The sequence below is a fragment of the Psittacula echo genome (assembly GCF_963264785.1).
Source record: "Psittacula echo genome assembly, chromosome: 16".
Taxonomy (NCBI): Eukaryota; Metazoa; Chordata; class Aves; order Psittaciformes; family Psittacidae; genus Psittacula; species Psittacula echo.
The window spans coordinates 5096093-5114485 of NC_137752.1; the positions used below are offsets into that span (position 1 = coordinate 5096093).

Below are 18393 nucleotides of genomic sequence, written 5' to 3' on the forward strand. Positions count from 1 at the left end.
CTGCTGAAAATAGCAAAAGCAGAAGTACCCCAAAATGTCCTAATAGAACCAACAAGATAAACCCCATCCCATCTGCATGTATCCAACTAATACATAAGCTGTTATTTCAAAAGCATTGTTCAGAGAGCAACAAAACCCCATTTACATCATGTAGAGGTTTCGTGAAGGTCAGATGCATCAGAGAAAGTGTTTGTCCACAATGCCTTCAGGGCATTCTTTAAGCCATTTGCTCAGTCCGGTCAAGTATAAACAGATGAGAATTTCAAACGATACTGACTAAAGCTGAGAGCCACAGGGAACAAGCACAATCTCAGACATGTCACAAGCCAACAGCCAAAGCCATAAGCTGCAAAATCACTAACGCCTCTGCATGGAGGTCACACTTTAATACAAGGGCCAGAAGTTTTCCCTATAACCCGAGTTTCATTTTCTGAGCTCTGTAAAATGTACAGAAAGGTAAAAATAGGAGAGCTTTTCCTTCCCACCTCTTTGTTGAATGTTACTGCCATGGGAACGTGTTCTGCACGCTGCCAGTTTCTTCTCAGATAATTTCCTATTTCTCCGTCAAGCCTCTGGCTCACACATGACTCAGTTTTAGCACTTCACTGAGAGAAGCATGTGGACCATCCCATACTTAAAATTAGCAGGGCAAAACTTCAGCCCCTTCTGAAGAACCTTGGACAATCAGTCATTCTCTTCAATGAAATACATGCTGGTTTGTATCACAAACCAACTTGAGCTACTCCCTTGTCTAGGCATGGTATGAACAACAGAAAGGTAACTCTGCTACAGGGCTGGTAACCACAGCATACATCTATTTCTTCTAGGTGCAGGGAGATAAATCCTTCCAACATAACCAACATCAAGGCAGATAAAATAGTTTAATATAGAGTGAGAACAAGTGTTACATAAAAATAAGCAAAATCTTTTTCTTAAAATAAAAAAAAGAAAAGGAAAAAAAAAGTCTGAGAACTTGTATTTCAAAGAAAAACTGTATTGGTCATGTGGATGATTCATGAATGCAGGAGCTATGGCAGTTCTACAGGAGGGCTCAGGATGTTTCTAGCTTCTCCATCCACTAAATCCAGAGGAAGATCTGTGGAGCAAGAAGAAAAGAAACGACACAGCAATGAGTGCTGGAGTCTCCCTCAGGCAGTATTAAGTCAGCAGATGTCTCAAACAAACTTCCAGTCTCCCTTATATCAGAAGCTTATGAGAACGCATTGGTATTTCCAGCATCTTTTACCTGAGACTGCATCAACACATCATACCTAGATGGAAGGTTCTAGAATAAGCATAATCCTACCTGGAGAGATACACGTGCTCTGCTTGATAGGGAAACTACGGTTTAAGAAACCTGCTAAAACTAATCGAGCAGGGCAGTGGCAGAGTGAATGACAGAGCTAACCTCGGCTCCCCGTCCTGTTCTTTAACTGTAAATCATCATCTCAATTCAGCCAGAAAAGTACTTATTTAATTCCTTGTTTCAACCTGACAAATGGAGTAGATATTAGATTCGCACACACAGCGTGAGCACACACATCATGTGCCTGAGAGGTGAAGAAAGAGCATGATCTAACTGAAAATTCTCTTTTATATGAAAGATTAACCTCACTGGAAAGCACATATTGAGAGCCAGGACTTTGAGCTCTATGCAGTGCCACTGAAAAGGAAACCAGAACTCGTGTGTTAGCGCTACTTTCAAAGCTTGCTCTTGTAAACCATTCAACTCTTCTATTTTGATTCTATTTGTATTTTTAATGAAGAATTGGACAGAAAACGGTACTTACGTGTTAGCTGATCCAAACCCAAACCCTGAAAGAAATGCAAGAGTAAGAAAATAATTGGTAAAAAGAAAAATGAATGCATAAGATTTGTAGCAAACATCCCCTCCCACACACAGATTGAAAAGCATTTCTATCCTGCCTTAGGCCAGGGAAAGAGCAATGGGCAAACAATGAAAGTCAAATCTCCATCTAGAAGAAAACTGACTTGCCTCAGCTCCTAAGAGGGCTTTGCTTTCACTGGTAATCAGCTAGGTCCATTCATTAGCAGCAACTGCATACAATGTCCCTGGTTTATTCACCTCTCCATGAAAATAGAGGGCTGTTCTCTGAAGATGGAGCTTGTGCTTAACACAAGCCAGTGGTGACACCAATGAGCGTATCATCTCCCAAAGGCTCTGTTCTCAGCCCTGCATAAATCACTGCAGCTTTACCAAATTGCACCACATAGAAATCTGGCTATGGCTGTTCCACCTCAGTCTTGCAGTGCATCTTCTTTTGACCCTAAGTGCTTACATACAGAGACCCATGCATATGGTACTGAACAGTCATTATTTCTCAGTATTTCCCTTGGAGAAGAAAGAACAGCTCTATGAAAGGGGGTGAAAAGCATTAACCTGATGAGAGTGATTCATTCAAATGCAACACAGCACATCAGTGATGGAATTACAAGCTAAATTCTGAGAAGACACTATACCCGCCCCTGCAGCACAATTCTCCAGGACATGGTGCCTTCCCTATAGCAGGATTAGGGCCACGCAGATTTCTGACAAGGAGCTGAGGATTCACACCCACATTCCAGGGGAAGCTGTACACATGGGGCCTGTTAGGTTCATTATATTTCAGCTTTTCCTACCTCCTCCACCTGTCCCAAAAGCTGAGAATCCACTGCTTTGTGTGCCAAAACCGGTTCCCTGTTGTGAGAGCGAGCCAAATGTCGGGGTGTTCTGATTTGCTAGTGTGCCAAACGAGGCTGTGTTGTTACTGGTACCACCAAACCTGCAGTTTAAAGAGAAAATCTCTATTTGCAAACATCATCTAATTTACACTGGAAGTTTGTCCCCACACCTGCAATGACAACAGTACACTCAAACAATGATGCATCAAAAGAGAGACCACCTGATATGAATAATGATAACTGTTCACTCTCAAAATGGATTTACTCTTTTGGGGAAGGCTATTGTACATACAAACATCTGTTCAGCTCCTATGCTTAATGTACACCAGGTAGAAAGACAAATATGTTCATGCTTACACAAGGTATGTTTTTAAGTGCTTGGAAATACCAACTCCAGTCATCAAATGGAAGATATTATTTTGCCCCTGTGTAGTTTTCACCCTTTAAGCTTAGAAGTACAGCATTGTCGTGTTTCACAAACAGGGCAGCAAACATAGAATTGGTATGAGCTGCTGATGGCCAGAGCACAAAGCAGAGCCCAGACTCCCAACTTTCAGATGGCACCTTAACCTGCTGCCTACATAACCCATCTGCAGATCTCTCAGTTCCTTTCCCTCCCCAGCCCGTTTGGAACCACACTCAGTTCCAGTGCTTCGTGAAGATCTGCACCTACCTGGCACTTCTCTCCACTACCCTTGGAGTACTTCCCTAATTGCTTTTGGGGACTGAAATAAGAAGCATTTTTACATATGGAAATCGGTCTCCTTTCTCCACCCACTCTGTCCAACCAGGCATTGTAGAGCTATCAGCATGACACACTAATGAGACTACAGTACACATCATGGTTCTCTGCCCCCACTCATGATTCAGAATTGGGAGAAGCATAAGAGGTGCATTCAAAAACCAAGCTTCAAGTGTTTCTCTAACTTGAACAGGGTGAAACGCAGACATTTTGCATTCAGTTCTGCAAGTGCACAATGCTACAAGTACTAACCCAGCACCAGTACCCCCCCAAGCAGACAGTTGAATCAAACAGTGTGCCAGCTTCGCAAGGCTGTGCTTTACACAGCTCCTGTCATTTCTGACTTAAAATATGAACTGACAGCACGTTAACGCACCTCTCCATCCATCCAGATCTAGTAGACTTTAAAGAAAAAAACCCAGAAAAACCCTACACACACATCAAAATGTATCTCTCCAGATAAAAGATAACTGCTTTAGCAGTCTGACAAGCAATTCACCTGGTAAAGGACATCACCTCTCATATCCCAGACACTATCAACTGTACACACTGCTTCCACATACAGCATTAGATAGAGTGGGCAGTTCATGGCCCTGCTAATCATCCCTGTGCCTCTGGTTTGGCTCTTGACCCTTATAACATGCAGACAACTTCAGCTCAGAACCACAAATGTGGTTTCCTCAGGAAAGGCAGAATAGGTTTCGTAGTTCATTTTTCAAAGACCAGCAAGATAGAGCGACGTGTTTTAGAACAAGAGATTTTTACAGTGCTCCATCTTCTCAAGACTGTGCAACTAAACACACACATCACGTCTAACGGGTGAAAGGAAGTGGAGATGAAAATAGTGACAAGGAAACTTGTGGTTCCAACTGCCTCTTTCAGTTGCAACCAGAAGAACACGCCTGTTGAAAAAGGTGAAGCACAGCACAAGCAGAGAAACAGCTCAAGCTATGGACGCGTTTGGGGGTTTTTTACATAAGAAGACATGAAATACAGTCCTTGCCTGGTAACAATTTAATCAAGCTTATCTTGCTCACATTTTCAGGTCTTTTGTAAGCTTCTATGCAAAACAGAATTGAGAGGCACTTGAGGTTAGTTTATGCAAGCAAAACATGATTTGCTCACAAACAGTCGGAATTACAGACTGCAGGAGCGTAGTGGTTTCTATTTCTGACACCCAAGTCATTTATCAAGTGATGCAGATTTTTCAGAACTGAAGCAGCAGTGAATCACATGGATTGAAGTTAGCAGGGTGTTCTCAGCAACTCGGAGCTAATATCACATCACGTACTGGCAAGAAACTTCTCCAGAATTGGGATTTTTAGAGTTTCACTTCAAGAGAAAGGCAGAAGGGAGGTGCCCTGCACAGACACCGCCTTAGATGCAGAATTAAACTGTTGCTCACAATTTTATGGTGAGGTTTGGGTCCAGTTCCTCAGGAAACTCTGAAAACATCAGACCGAGTCTGCACCCTTCTGCTAGAGTAGAAAGTCTCAAAACTTGCCACAATTAAAGCCACTGAATTACCCTTCTTGAGCTTGAAGAGTGGTTATGCAAGAGCTGTTTGCATCATCATGCTGCTTGTTCCAAATCCCACTTTATCTTTAAGCTTCCAACATTGCCACTGAACGCATACAGTTTCACTACAAAATCCTGCAGCACAATGGAAGCAAGCTGGAACTCAACAAAGTATCACTTGGGTTGAAGCTAAGTCATCCCTACATCCTTCTTTGTGGGGATTTAATTAAGCTGCCTCTATTTTTACCCTTTCCAAAGGGACTCTCCAGTTTGCTGCACCAGAGTTCAGGACGTAGCAGAACCACTGAGCTGAAGCCTCCCATAGCTCAGGAGTGCCCTGGCAGATGGGCATCTGCCTAAACTCATGGGGAATTAACAGGTTACACTTCTGGATGTTTTAATGTCCCTTACATAAAGGCAGTTCCTGCTGGAACTAAAAGAGAAATGCTTGTGAAATACGTAAACACTAAGATTCCAGTTTCCTCCTCTCACTGGAGGTTTTTCCTTTTTTTCAATTGGGTCTATTCTGTCTGAATATAACTGTAGGACATGAAGGAGAGTTGCTTGCTGGTGGTGCAATGCTGAAGAAGTGCACTTGCTGTCTATTGCAGAAGCTGCTTTGCAAGGTTTGAAACTCTGTGCTTAATGAACAAAACAAGGAGCGCTATCTGCTCTGGTGCCAAGCGCAGGCTTAAGGGGTAAAGAAACAGACAAAACCAATCAGTGTGGGATAAACACGAATCACTCCAGGAGCACAGACTCTTACAAGTGCTTTATCCCACCTCCAAAGGTGACAGAACAGCCTGAATTCTCATTAGTATCTCTAGCCCAAATCTCACAAGCAGATAAGGTGGCCAGACAGTCACAGATAATAATGTTTATTATTTTCTCTGCCAGGCATAGTTTGTAGGCCTAGATCTGAACTCATTAAGTGTGCACACAGAAAATACTCCTGCATTTCCTTAGACAGTTGCAAGATGACTCACATCCCTTCCCCTCTGAATCTCTGAAACTAAAGATTCAACATAGTAGTTTCAGCATTGAAATGAGATCATACACATTATTTCCTTTGGGAATGAAGTCTTCGTTCTCTGCCTTTTTATTTTATTTTTAAACTAACAAACCAAGGACAGTTAGAGCTTTGCAATCAATCACAGAACGTATTCTTTACCTTAATGCAGCAGAGGTAGCTAAGCATAATAGTCTTTGTCATGCAAGAATGTTGTTTTCCCCATCCCTGGACCCAGGTGGCTTACCCAAATCCTCCGGCGCTGGCTGCTGCTGTACCCTCGCCGAACACTTTGCCTCCCGTTGAGCCCAGAGGGCTTGAAAAGGTTGGGGCTGAACCGAATGCTGGCACCCCTCCGAACCCAGGGGATCCCCCAAAAGTGGGAGGGCTGCCAAACACTGGAGCAGCACCGAAGCCACCTGAGCAAAACAGAGGCAAAAAAGGAACAAGAACATCACGTCAACAATAATGCGGAAAGAAAGAGAAAAAACAAAGAACTACATTTCTAAGCAGACAATCTCCATAATGGGCCTGTTCATCTTATCATATGGACACAGCATTATTTATAAAACTAACTGCCACACAGCTACCAAACTGCAGGGTATGACATGGATAAGAAAAGGGGCTGAATGCATGCAAAAAACTGCAACCAAATTAAAGAGACTATCCAGAAGAAAACCATATTCTGAGTCTCTTGAACATTTCATCACAAGATCAACTCAATCCCCAGAGCTGTACTAGAAGGTGGTTATACATCATACATGGTCACACACTGTGAAGGAATCTCTACTGGCTTTATATACAAAAAGACCACTTTTAATTGAGAGATAGAACAATAACCAAGTTACAATAAACATACATAGAGCAGGTGATAGACTGGTGCTTTTATTATTCAAAAATACATTCTTTGTTCATCATAAAACTAGCACTCCTTACCAGAAAAAAAACCCTTAGCTTATGTAGTCAGTTTTAAGATAAAGCTCTGCTCATCACCATTTAAACAAGTTACTATCCAAAGGACCACACGGAAAAGTGCAGAGTGAAAAGCCTCCTGTAAAGGTCAGCTCTGTGAACATTTGCTGCTGCAACCTGGTTGCACTGTTTTACCCTGGCTTCTAATCTAAACCTCTGGAAGGACACACAAGTGTCCTGCAAACAGAACTTCATCCATGCAAGTGCTTTAACTGGAAGAAGTCCCTTATGCAACAGGTAAGCGTCCCTCACCTCTTAAGATCAGATCGTAGATAGCAAGCTTGGTTTTTAGGTGCTCCCGTGATGCAAAAAGATTCAGGTAGGGTATTATCTAATCCTGGTTTAAGTGGTGGAAACTAAGATGCAATGATTAAATGCCAGGACAGCAGATTCCTGCAGGGAATCAGGAAGTGAACTCTGCTCTTGGCAATTTCTCTTCACAGTTTAGCTGCCTTCTGCAGCTCTATCTGGACTTCTACCCAGATGATTTTATTCTATACTCATCTGCTGGTATTACTGTCCTGTTTCTAGTTGACACTGTGGAATGTGAGGGACACCTGCTCTGTTGTTTGACTAGGGATGAGGATGGGATACCACCACACATTTTAATACCCTGGGCGAAATTCCAGTCCATGTCAAGGTAACAGATAGTGTTTGGCTGTAAACACAAAAGGTCTGGAAAAAAATAAATGCTAGGCCTGAATTATTTAAACACAGAACAGTTATCTTGTTACCTCTGTCTCTAGGAAGTCAGAGTATTTATCACAGCTCTGCTTGGCATTAACTCTCTTTTGCAAAGCATATTAACATGTTTCATTTTTCTTTCTCCACTATTTGTAAGTAGTGAAACCAGGGCAAAGGGGGATTTCCAGTCAAGGAAACCCTCCACTGCAGCTGAGAGGGGAAGACATCCCATTCATTTCGGTATTTAGCAAATATAAGCAGAGGAGGGAAGGATCTGAGCTCTGTGTGAGTATATTCTGCAGAAACTACTTGAAAATCCTATCACAAGAAGAATTCTGAAACTAATCAAAAGCAAGGAAAGAGTTAGTGGGTGAATGAAAGAAGAACTTCCTTCAGCAATGCCTTTCTCCTCTAGCAAAAATAGCAGATGGGAGGTATGCTGGAGACAAGAAACTGCCACTATCAAGTGGAATGCAATACTTGAAAGACATCTTACAAAGGGCTGCTGGATTTGACAGTACCATCATTATGCTCTCAGCCACTTCACTAACATGAGAGCACAGCTAGTGACAAACAGAGAGTGCTTCCTTTCAGTGCACTGCTTCTCCAAAGAGAGTTCATGAGCACCATTTTCTCAAGACAACTTCAAGGATGACCAAATCTCTACTACTTCCCCCAGTAACGAAGCTTCAACAGACACTCTTGGAACACAATACCCATCTTCACCAATGTGCACTGTAAGAATGGGCTGAGGATAAAGGAGAGAAGCTTTGCTCTGCCTGACCCTTTGGACCTCCATTTTTGTCTATCAACAAAATGAACATTTTACCACTGAGTTCTAATGGACCTATCACAGTCACCACTGCTCTTGTGGCTCTTTCTTTGGGCAGATGACAGTAAAAAGAAAAGAGGTTTTGTGAAATTTCCATTATTTGATTCAATTAATTCAACTGGCAGAGAACAGAAGAAAGGATGATGGCGTCAAGACTGATTTCAGAAGAGAATGACCTGAACCATGATGGATACAAATTTTATGAGGAATCTTTGCCAGTGCAGGCATCTGCATTCACTCAAGTGAAGAAATGGGGACAAAAGAGTTACAAAACTCAGAGTGAAGTTTGGAAGATAATATTCCAAGGAAGCATGTAAAATGGGGAAAACTTCTTCAGTTCCATACTTTGTATTTTTCATTTTACGGTACCTAAGACCAGAACTAATTCACACAGCTCTCTGCTCTTAAACTGCAATGAGAATTTCTGGAATAAACACCTGAAAATGTAGTTTATTGGATGCTTTTCTGCACATGGAATTGTAAATCCCTGCCTTGAATCCACCAGCTAAAGTTCCATTCACTAAGCCATTATTTATTGTTCAGAGACAATTCCTGTACATGTACCAAGTCCAGGATGTAGACATCTAAATGGCAGAATCCTAAATATCTCACAGGTAACCATGGCTGTTCTTAGAGGGTGGATTAAACAAAGTACCTGCTTTGTTTGGACTGGAGAATCCAAATCCTTGAGATGCCACGCTTCCACCACCAGAGCTGAAAGTGCCTGTAGGCTTCTGCTCTCCAAAAGATGAGCTGCCAAATCCAAAAGTCTTCGCTCCACTGTTTCCAAATAAGCTGGAAGAATCTGGGGAGAAGAAGAATAGTTGTGAAGTTCATAACAGACAATATCCCACATTACACTTTATTATCTGGATTAGCAGATCCCCAAGCACAAAATGAACACCACATTGAAAAGAGCACTCTGCAGACAGAAGCCAAATTTTCCCATATTCCTACAGGGCTTTGTAGTTTCACTGAGATCCATTCCGGATCTCATGGACCACTAACAACCCTTTATTGCTGCAATCTAGGAAATCACAGTGATGGATGATTTGTTTAGTTGCGTCCTGTGCCGCAGTCACTGAAAGACAATCCCTCAAGTGAGAAATCACAGCAGCTAGAATCAGTCTCTCTTGAGAACACAAATATGAGTTTACCATAAATTGAAGATTCTCAGCTATTTTGGCAATGGCTAGTATTTCTTAACATGACTATCTGACAGGACCTTAAAGTAGGAGCCAAACTTTTCCAGCCTTACTGAAAAATAACTCAAGTTTTCTTCTTTCATAAGGCTACATGGAGATTTAGCATCTAGTGGCAGGACACAGAATAACCAAAGCTCCTCTCTGGTGAACCATCTGTTTTATTTTATCACAAAACCCAGTGCTGCAATAAAGAAGGGATCAATTAGCAAGGTTAGAGGACTGACCCCAACCATTAATCCCAAAGGATCATTAAAGATGTAAGAAAACAAATGGATTTGCTCTCCCAAGACTTGAAGCCAACTTCTAGCCACTTGCAGCTAATTCTACAGCTTCCCTTTGTTCCCTGATTTTTACATCTTGGACACTGCTTCCCTTTCTTTGTGCTTTCTACCTGCTGCCCTCCATCCCTCCTGCTTTCCCCTTCACCCAAGCCCATGTCACAAGTGATGAAATAACAAAGTTGGGCAGTCTCATTAAATAACAGTCACACTTCAGAAATCATTATGAACTGCTTTTGTGACATACAAATGCATGGAACAAGTGCAGACCTACATTTGCTACACACGAAAGGCACGAGAGCACCTGCTAGTATTTCCAACTAATTGCTAGAACAGACAATGGCATATATGCATCTCAGCTCAAATTTTAGGGTATTACCAAGACCTGTTAGCCAGGAAAACTCAAAACTAATGTGTTTTTATCTTGACTCTGGCATTCAAAAGACAGATCTTTACACTAGTGGACAGTGACTGATTCTTGCCTTTACAGTTAATCCTTTATAGCTTCTAGAAAGGATTTCTAATAGTCCCTTAAAGTCCCTGGTGCAAAGGAACCTGTGGGCAGCTTTAATTTATTCTTAACTACTTTTCATGCCTCTTTTGGTAGGTTGGTTGGACAAGAAGCAACATGTGGGAGGGTTGGTGTGGCACCTCACATGCAGATTGATTTAGCAAACACACACACACGTGGACTGATGCCTTTTAGCTGACACCTGGAGCAAAAGAAACGGCAAGGGATGAGTCCCTCCTCCCAAAGAGGGCTTCAACACAATTCCTTGTATGAGTTTATCTGTGAGAGACCCACCCTGCCTATCAAATCTGGGTAAAAACTGATAAAATGAACTGTAATTCTGCTTCCTTGCCAAAACAGACTACATCTCCAAACCAACCACTGCACATATTTGTTCTTCTTTACATCTATGTGACTGAAGAAATTCACATCTCCTCCTATACACAAAAAATGACAGAGTTTATCCATATGTGTTAGTCATTTTGGGGACAAAGCTGAGGATACTGCTACCCATCACATACTTGTTAACTTGGTTTCTCTTGAGCATAGATTATTGATACTGCCCAGTGTTATACGAGGTCAGAAATAATTAAAGCTTTCTAACTTCCAACCAAGTTGGAAGCAGAAATTCAGTGACAAGAATTTAGAGTATTCCATTTTAAAGAAGCATTTGGCCACAAATTCCCTATAGGATATAGACATTATTCTCGTTTGCTGCATCTGCTTTTTTGTTTCAATGGCTTCCCTATTTGTTCTCCATAAACCTAAAAGAAAAATTCCAGATTACACATGATGCATAGTCTCTGTCTCTGTTACCCCCTAGAAGCCTTTCATGTTAACACAGAATTTACTCAAACATGACTAATGGCAGAAAAGCAGATGGGATCCCAAAAGCAGATGGAAATCACAGCACATTTTGCATTCTTGTTTTGTTCACTTACTCTGGGAAGCTGCAGATCCAAATCCTCCACTGGAGGAACTGAAGGGATTCTTATTGGCTGCATCCTGACTTGGCTTTCCTCCCAGACCACTGAAGAAGCCTCCATCTCTCCCACCACTTCCAGCTCCAAATAAGCCTCCACTGGAAGAAGATGGCTGCTAGAACACAAAAAGGACAAAAAGGGATTTAAACAAAGTCAAAGCACCACATGCCCCCAAGGCAGATCTTTCTGTTTGGCCTATTCCTCTGCATGTACAAAGGAGCTGATGAGCCAGTAGAGCAATTACATTCCCACACGTAATGCAGTGAAATCTTATTCATGTCTGTCTTAAACCTTGTCTGTGGCACAGAATAATGTCTTTGAAACTTACCCTCCACTGTCCACTTGGCATGGAATAAAAGGAGGTGACTTTCCACATGTCTTATCTTATCCCGCATGTGATAAAACATTTATCCCTCGTACTCCTTGGAAAACATTTGCGCAAATGCTGCTTTGGTGCCCACTACAATAGCAAATACTTTCAGTACAGTCTGGGATACTTCTTACTGAGTATGTCAAATTGTATCTTTTTATCAGAAATAGGCAGGGAATCCTGAACAAGTCCACTCTACATAAACAGTCTCTGGTTTCTACAAATGCAGTAAGTACTTGCCTGGCCAAAGACAGTGCCTCCAGTATTAGCTGCTTGCCCAAACACAGAGCCTGTGTTACTGGAACCGAAACCTGCTAAGAAAGAAAGGAAAATAAGCCATCATGACTATCACTAGGGTGTAAGACAATTCAGGGAGGTGACACTAGTCCAGAGCAGGGAGAGGACAGGTCTCCCACACCAAAACACAGGATACACATGATGTTACCAAATGTATTTGTAGACAAATTTAAAGTATGTACCAACACACACATGGTAAATTCCACTGAGAGTTTATTTGAAAGTCACTCTCCTTTTCTCTTTGGCCAACTTAAAACCAAACAGAAAACAAAAGGCCAACTGTGACATTGTTGCTAACAATATAAGAGAACTGGATTTCTGTTAACATGGCTATAATAATCCTCCATGTCACGAACAAGCGCTGTAGCGTTCTGATTGCACTTGTGTAAGAAGCTTTGTTACCTAAAGATTCCTGTTATAGATAATGAAATGTTTTGATTAAAAAAAGAACTCCATGTTCCATTTTCCAGTTCACTTCAATGCGCATTTTGTAGTAAAACTTTCATTTCTATAATTAGGAACACCTTTCTCAAGCAGAGTTCACTTCCCCCTATTTAACTATTCTCTGTTACTGTAGTTAAAATGAACAAGCAGTTTGCCTACAGTGCCATCATTTTTAATTAAATGAGCCTAATTAGTTTTTCTTCTTTGGAAATACATGTTCTCTATTATTACTGTGTACTTCTCACTTGTCCCTGGGAGCCATCTGAAGATTGTACAGACAAAGCTTTGGAAAAAAACCCAACAATATATTGTAGCAATGTGGAGAACAAAAGCAGATTGACAAAGAAGGCTCGGTCTGTTCAAGTATTCAATTGAACTATGTAGACAAGGTAGCTGACGCTCATGTTGCTGCTATATTTCATTTTGAGATGTTTCCAAAGGCAAAAGCAGATTTAACAGATTAGTTCCTTGCTAACCCATCACTTGGAAGGCTTAAAATCTACTGCCATCTCCAATCATGATATAGTACCATACCTGGCTATACATCTACTGCTGCCTGTACCCTATGCAGCCCACTGAAGAAGTGCTGCATCTGTACTCATTGCCTTGACTATGATTTCAGAGCTGTCTTGCCACTTGAGTGTAACAATTTACAACATCACACTACTTTAAGATCTTTTACACTGTATTGAATCCAACCCACTTATTTTTGTACAGGCAGGGCAATTCATAATTCAAAATTAAGTCAAGGTAGACTTGTGAGTATAAAAATGAATGCAAGATTGGACTGACAAGGCTACATTCAGAGGCCGACTGATAAAGAGTGAAGCAGAGCAAATGCTTCTTTAGTCTCCAGCATCAGCCTCCCCCTCATACACACACTGCAGCAAATCTTCTTACTAACTGAAAAGAAACCCAGCCAACAAACCAAAAACCCTCAAATGCCGTAGGGCGAATGAAAAAAGACACTAAAAATGTCCTAGTTTCCCCAGTGGCACAGTGCTCTCTGTACTTCAGCCAGACATCACCACTGGGATATCACATCTCCCTCCATTCTTACCTGAAGCTTGGCAGAAGCTGAACCCAGCAGATGATGTTGTAGTAGTAACGGTGGCAGCGCTACCAAACACTGATCCTCCTTGCCCAAAGCCAGTGTTCTGCCCAAACACTGGAGGGCTGCTTTGTCCAAAGAGCCCACCTCCAGTGCTGGCAGATGGCTGTCCAAAGGAAAAGGAACTGGCACTGTTGGTGCTAGCTGGTGCTCCAAAAACACTGCCACTGCTTGAGGCTGCTGTGGAAGCTGCTGGCTGGCCAAAGGCTGGCACTGTCGCAAACCCAGACTGGCTAAAGGTAAAACCACCTGAAGAACTGCTTGCTGGTTGCCCAAAGGTCGGTGCTTGTCCAAAGGCTGGCTGACCAAAGCCCCCAGTAGTGGTGGTGCCAAAAGCAGAAGTACCAAAACCTGAGCTGGCAGCCTGTGTAGTAGCGGTGGCAGTGGCCAAGGTACTGGTGGTGAGTTGTCCAAACGGAGAGGATGCTGTGGTACCTGCTGGTAGTTGTCCAAACACAGGTGGTGTGGAAGGAGCAGCAGCTGTATCACCAGCGGGCTGGCTAAATGCTGAGCCAGAAGAGCTGGAACTTGAAGGCTGAGAGAACACTGAGGAGCCTGCAGAAGTGGGGGCAAACACAGGAGCACCAACAGGTGGACTCTGAACACATGTAGTAGCATCAGAGGTAGCAGCCAACACACTTGTGGCTTCTGCAGGAGAGGCAATGTTTGTTGTAGAAGTTGCTGCTGAGACATTCTGATCTGGCGGGGCAGCTGCAGAAACAGCAGGAGGCACTGGTGCCTTCAAATCACTTGTGGTGGCAGGAGCAGCAACAGCATCAGGGGGAGATGCTGGGGATTTGGTGCCAGAGCCCGCAGAGACCATGTCCCCGGCTGTGGCCTGGGGTAAAGCGGGTTCTTTAATGGGCTCTGAAAGCTGTATCTGTGGCTGTGGTGACAGTGTTGTTGGAGGTGAAGATCCAGCTGCTACAGCTTCATTTTCAGATGGCTTTTCTGGCACAAACAGTAATTTGGTATCCCCTGCACCCTTAGCAGAAGTTGCAGCAGTTTGTGTTGAACTTAAGAAATTTCCAAATGAGAGGGGCGTTGAAGTGGAGAAGGTAGAAGGGGTAGAGATGGATGTGCTCATACTGTTTGCTTGTTGAATACCAAATGAAAAGGTGGGCTTGCTGCCACTAGAGCTTCCAAGATTAAATACCCCAGAAGACCCTGTGCTGGTTATCTGGACATTACCAAAGAGACTGCCTGTGGCACTAGTGCTGATGGACAGGGATGCTGTGCCAGCTGTTGTGACTGAGGTTGAAGTAGCTTCTCCAGTTTTTCCTAACAACAGGGGAGCACCAAAAGTAAACCCAGAAGGTACTGTAGATACCTTAGATGACTGTGCTCCTACAACACTGGTAGTTAGTGCTTTAGTGGTGGTTTTGGCATTATCATCTACTTGACCAACCCGTAGTCCTGAGAAGCTCCCAAGAGTTTCCCCAGCTATACTGCTCTGAAACAAGTGATCTCCTGATTTACATGGGGGGACATCCAACTTGCCAGGCATTGTGGATGGAGCAGAAGATGTTGTTGCAGCAGGTTTGTTTGGCTGGGTGTCATCTCCTGAGGAGCTATTTCCTGCTAAGGCCCCTGGAGCACTTGCTGGCTTGAGGGACCCAAAAGTGAAGGAGCTCTCAGGGGCTACTCCAAATTTGGAACCCCCAGCAAGTGAAAACGAGTCAGTCTGGGTGGACTCTTTAGCAGGAGCTGCCAGAGAGAGTGACAGAAGTTACAAACTGAGTTACAGTATGCAAAGCTCATTTATCATTCTTACAATAACAGCATGCTTTAGTGTTTTACAGATGGCTAAACAGTGGTTTTGCCTCAAAACTATAAAGCCTCTAACCAGGTAATTGCCCCTTCCATGTGCGTTCAGGAGACAACAGTGACATCTGAAGCCTTTATGGACAGGGTTGCAGTAACAACCACTGTTACTTTCATGTCATGGCCTCCACTTAACCATCCTCCTCTGAGTACTGACAATTTCAGCCTTTACCTCTGATGTCTTTTTCAACAGTTCGATAAAACATAAAAGACCTGGTTACTACAGACCATTTCCTGTTAACACCATTTTCACCCCTTACTTGGTTCAGCTAAACCCTGACATTCACTACAGAATTCTCTGTAGTGAACAGAATAGGCTCAGAACAGAGTTGGGTCATAAATGTACTTTCGGGCACTGCATCCTACAGAATCAAATCTTTCTTTACAAATTCAACTATTTATAGACCATCAACCAGTTTTATACATCCTGTTTTAAGCTTTGAAAGACTAGAGAAAAGCTCTCAAATGTAATTGCCAAAGCAGCCCACCCTTACAAGATATACTGCTGTCCAACTGTGTGAAAGCGCTGAAGCTTTAAGGGAGACTGGACCAGTCTGAGGCATTGTAATTTCATTTCTGAGCACCAAATGCACACAAGCTCTGACCTGAAAACATTGCATTGGTGTTTGGACTACGGGTTGATTTGGATAAGGTACAGGAAATACACATGAAGATTAAATAACAAAGAGCAAAAGCTTAGCACAGTTGGTATTATCCTTGTGTTTTTCTCTCTGTCTATTAAGTATATTTAAGTATATTAGCTACTGACACTAATAATGTCGCATTTGTTTTCCTGAGGCACTGAAATTCCTTCTGTTCTTTTTCCATCACCAGCTAACACAGGCAAAGGTGCTCCTACCATTTCACAGAGCAGCATGAAGTAACTGCCCTCACGCAACGCTGTGGTTTACAAGTTCATCTCCTGCACCTCCCACTGCTCTTTTAATCAGTGTTATTTACTTAAGCTTTTACATTAACCAAATCTTCAAGTTTTAAGCCAAGTTAGTTCTCTCTGCTTAAGGCCAAGAGCGTACTAGTAGCATAGCTGTGGCTGTGATGGTCTAAGGATAGAAGCAAGTCACCATTTGTAAGAAGAGGTAGTATCTCTTATTAAAGTAACCAGTAACACTGGAAATGACTTTTTGACCATCCAGTCTCTTTTGCAAGACTGATATTTGAGGCAGAAATCCTCAATAATACTATGAAACAGATATATCAGTCCCCTTTTTCCAGACCAACCAAGTATTGTCTGCCTGTGAAAAGTACTATATATTGTCACTCAATTTCAGAAGCAATACAATGCTATTCCCAAGCATTCCCCTCCCATTACAAAAAGCTCATTCCACTTAATGACAGCTTTCTGCATCAGACCACCTTGGCAACTTCGAATCTACAGATTAAAGACAACAGAGGAAATGACTACAGATGTTACCCTTTTCATAAACCAGTCCCTCCTAGATGTTCTTGGCAGCAAATATTTTGCTTACTCTTAGTTGAAAGGCAGGTGGCCTAGATTTCTGTGCATTACAGGGCATAATCCAGCATATATATGTAATGTTACTGCAGCTACTGCAATTTTAATAATAGAACTACAACGTAAAACAAGAACCACACAAATTAGGAAGAGTAAGCATTCTCTTAGCAGGGAAGACATATTGTTTGCACACTCTTCCAAACTAACCTTGTGATGAAGCCAGGCTGGGCAGCGTCGGTGATGAAGCAGCTGATGTGACAACACCAAAATTAAATCCAGACCTAGAAGGAAAGGAGAATGGGAAAGAATGACACTTAGCTCAAAGAGGTGAAACTTCCAACCCCATGATTAACACAACTCTGAGACTGAGATTTCCAGTACAGACTTGCACAAAGTTCAGGCACAAGAACAGTTTCTCCAACAACTAAACAGAGAGAAGCATGACTGGGCTCTATTTGTCTCCCTTCTGACAAAGCTTCTAGAGGGTTAAAGAGAGTTCAAAGTTCTTTTGACCATCCCTCATCCTCCCAAATTCTTTCTATTCTGCTGTGTATCCCCTCCCCATTCAGCTCAGCAGCTGAACACCATGCACCAAGTCCTAACTGCTTTTTGGAGACTAGTGAGAGCAGAAGCCACAGTGGCAATCAGAGTTTAAAAGAGCTAAAAGCTAAGAGATAGTGTATGTACAACAGGGAATGACTGGATACTACCACCTGTCAAAAAGGAGATCACTCATAGCAATTCAGATATTAAAAGTTTCCATGACTGTTTCACACTGAAAGTACTGTGTCTTGCAAAAATACTGTGATCTTTCAAAATGAGCACTGGGGTCCTCCAGAGACCTTCATTCCCTGTGGCTTTTTAAACTTTCTCTGATTCTCAAAGACCAGCTGCTGATGAAGAATTCAGGCTGTGTAACAGACATGACTGACAACGGCACTGTATTTAGCATACGATTTATAGACTGAGGCCCTGCAGTCTGGGACAAAGGCTGGGTCTGTTTGTACTCTGAATCTGAATCTCCATCTCTCAAAAGGACTCTTTTAGCCCTGTGAAGAGCACAGCAAGGCATTTGGGTAACATCCACTTGACAAAGGGGCAGAGAAATGGTTAAGACTGAAAGAAATCAGCTATTTGAAAGTATGAGTGTTTTGAAACACTTAATATTAGCCACTTCGTAAAGAAAAATTCACTTGAGCAATAGATAGGTAAACATGCAGAATTTCAAACAATCATTTCTTAGGAGTCGTCCTTCTCCCCCAGACATGAGATATGATCAAAGAAATATTTTTGTCATCACTGAAAAAAACCACTCTATAAGAGAGATTTCAGAATAACTGCATGTTCATTACATGCACCTTGCTCTGTGTTACTGTTACGTAACAGAAATCACCAGATGGCTTGGGGACTCCCTAGTCACCCTCATGAGCAGACTACTTTTCAAGCCAAAACACGGC

The 18393-nt window shown here is 42.4% G+C and overlaps 1 protein-coding gene across 4 annotated transcripts in view; it reads right to left on the bottom strand.

Moving 5' to 3' along the window:
- Positions 1-862: 862 nt before the first annotated feature.
- The window catches only part of NUP214 (nucleoporin 214), a 44075-nt gene continuing 26544 nt past the window's right edge, over positions 863-18393 (bottom strand). For 2 of the 4 annotated variants that reach the window (XR_013958103.1, XR_013958105.1), the window contains exons 28-32: positions 17144-17217; positions 13588-15345; positions 12023-12100; positions 11375-11528; positions 9104-9244 (exon numbers count right to left, since the gene is read on the bottom strand). Coding sequence is in view for 1 of the 4 variants with exons in the window: in XM_080630392.1 (XP_080486518.1) it covers positions 1063-1096; positions 1791-1815; positions 2641-2783; positions 6199-6370; positions 9095-9244; positions 11375-11531; positions 12027-12097; positions 13588-15345; positions 17144-17217 (2584 nt within the window). In the remaining 3 variants the exon portion in view is untranslated. Of the gene's footprint in view, positions 1097-1790; positions 1816-2640; positions 2784-6198; positions 6371-9094; positions 9245-11374; positions 11532-12022; positions 12101-13587; positions 15346-17143; positions 17218-18393 lie in introns of those variants that run through there. The other 2 variants (XM_080630392.1, XR_013958104.1) reach the window with 2 other exon arrangements.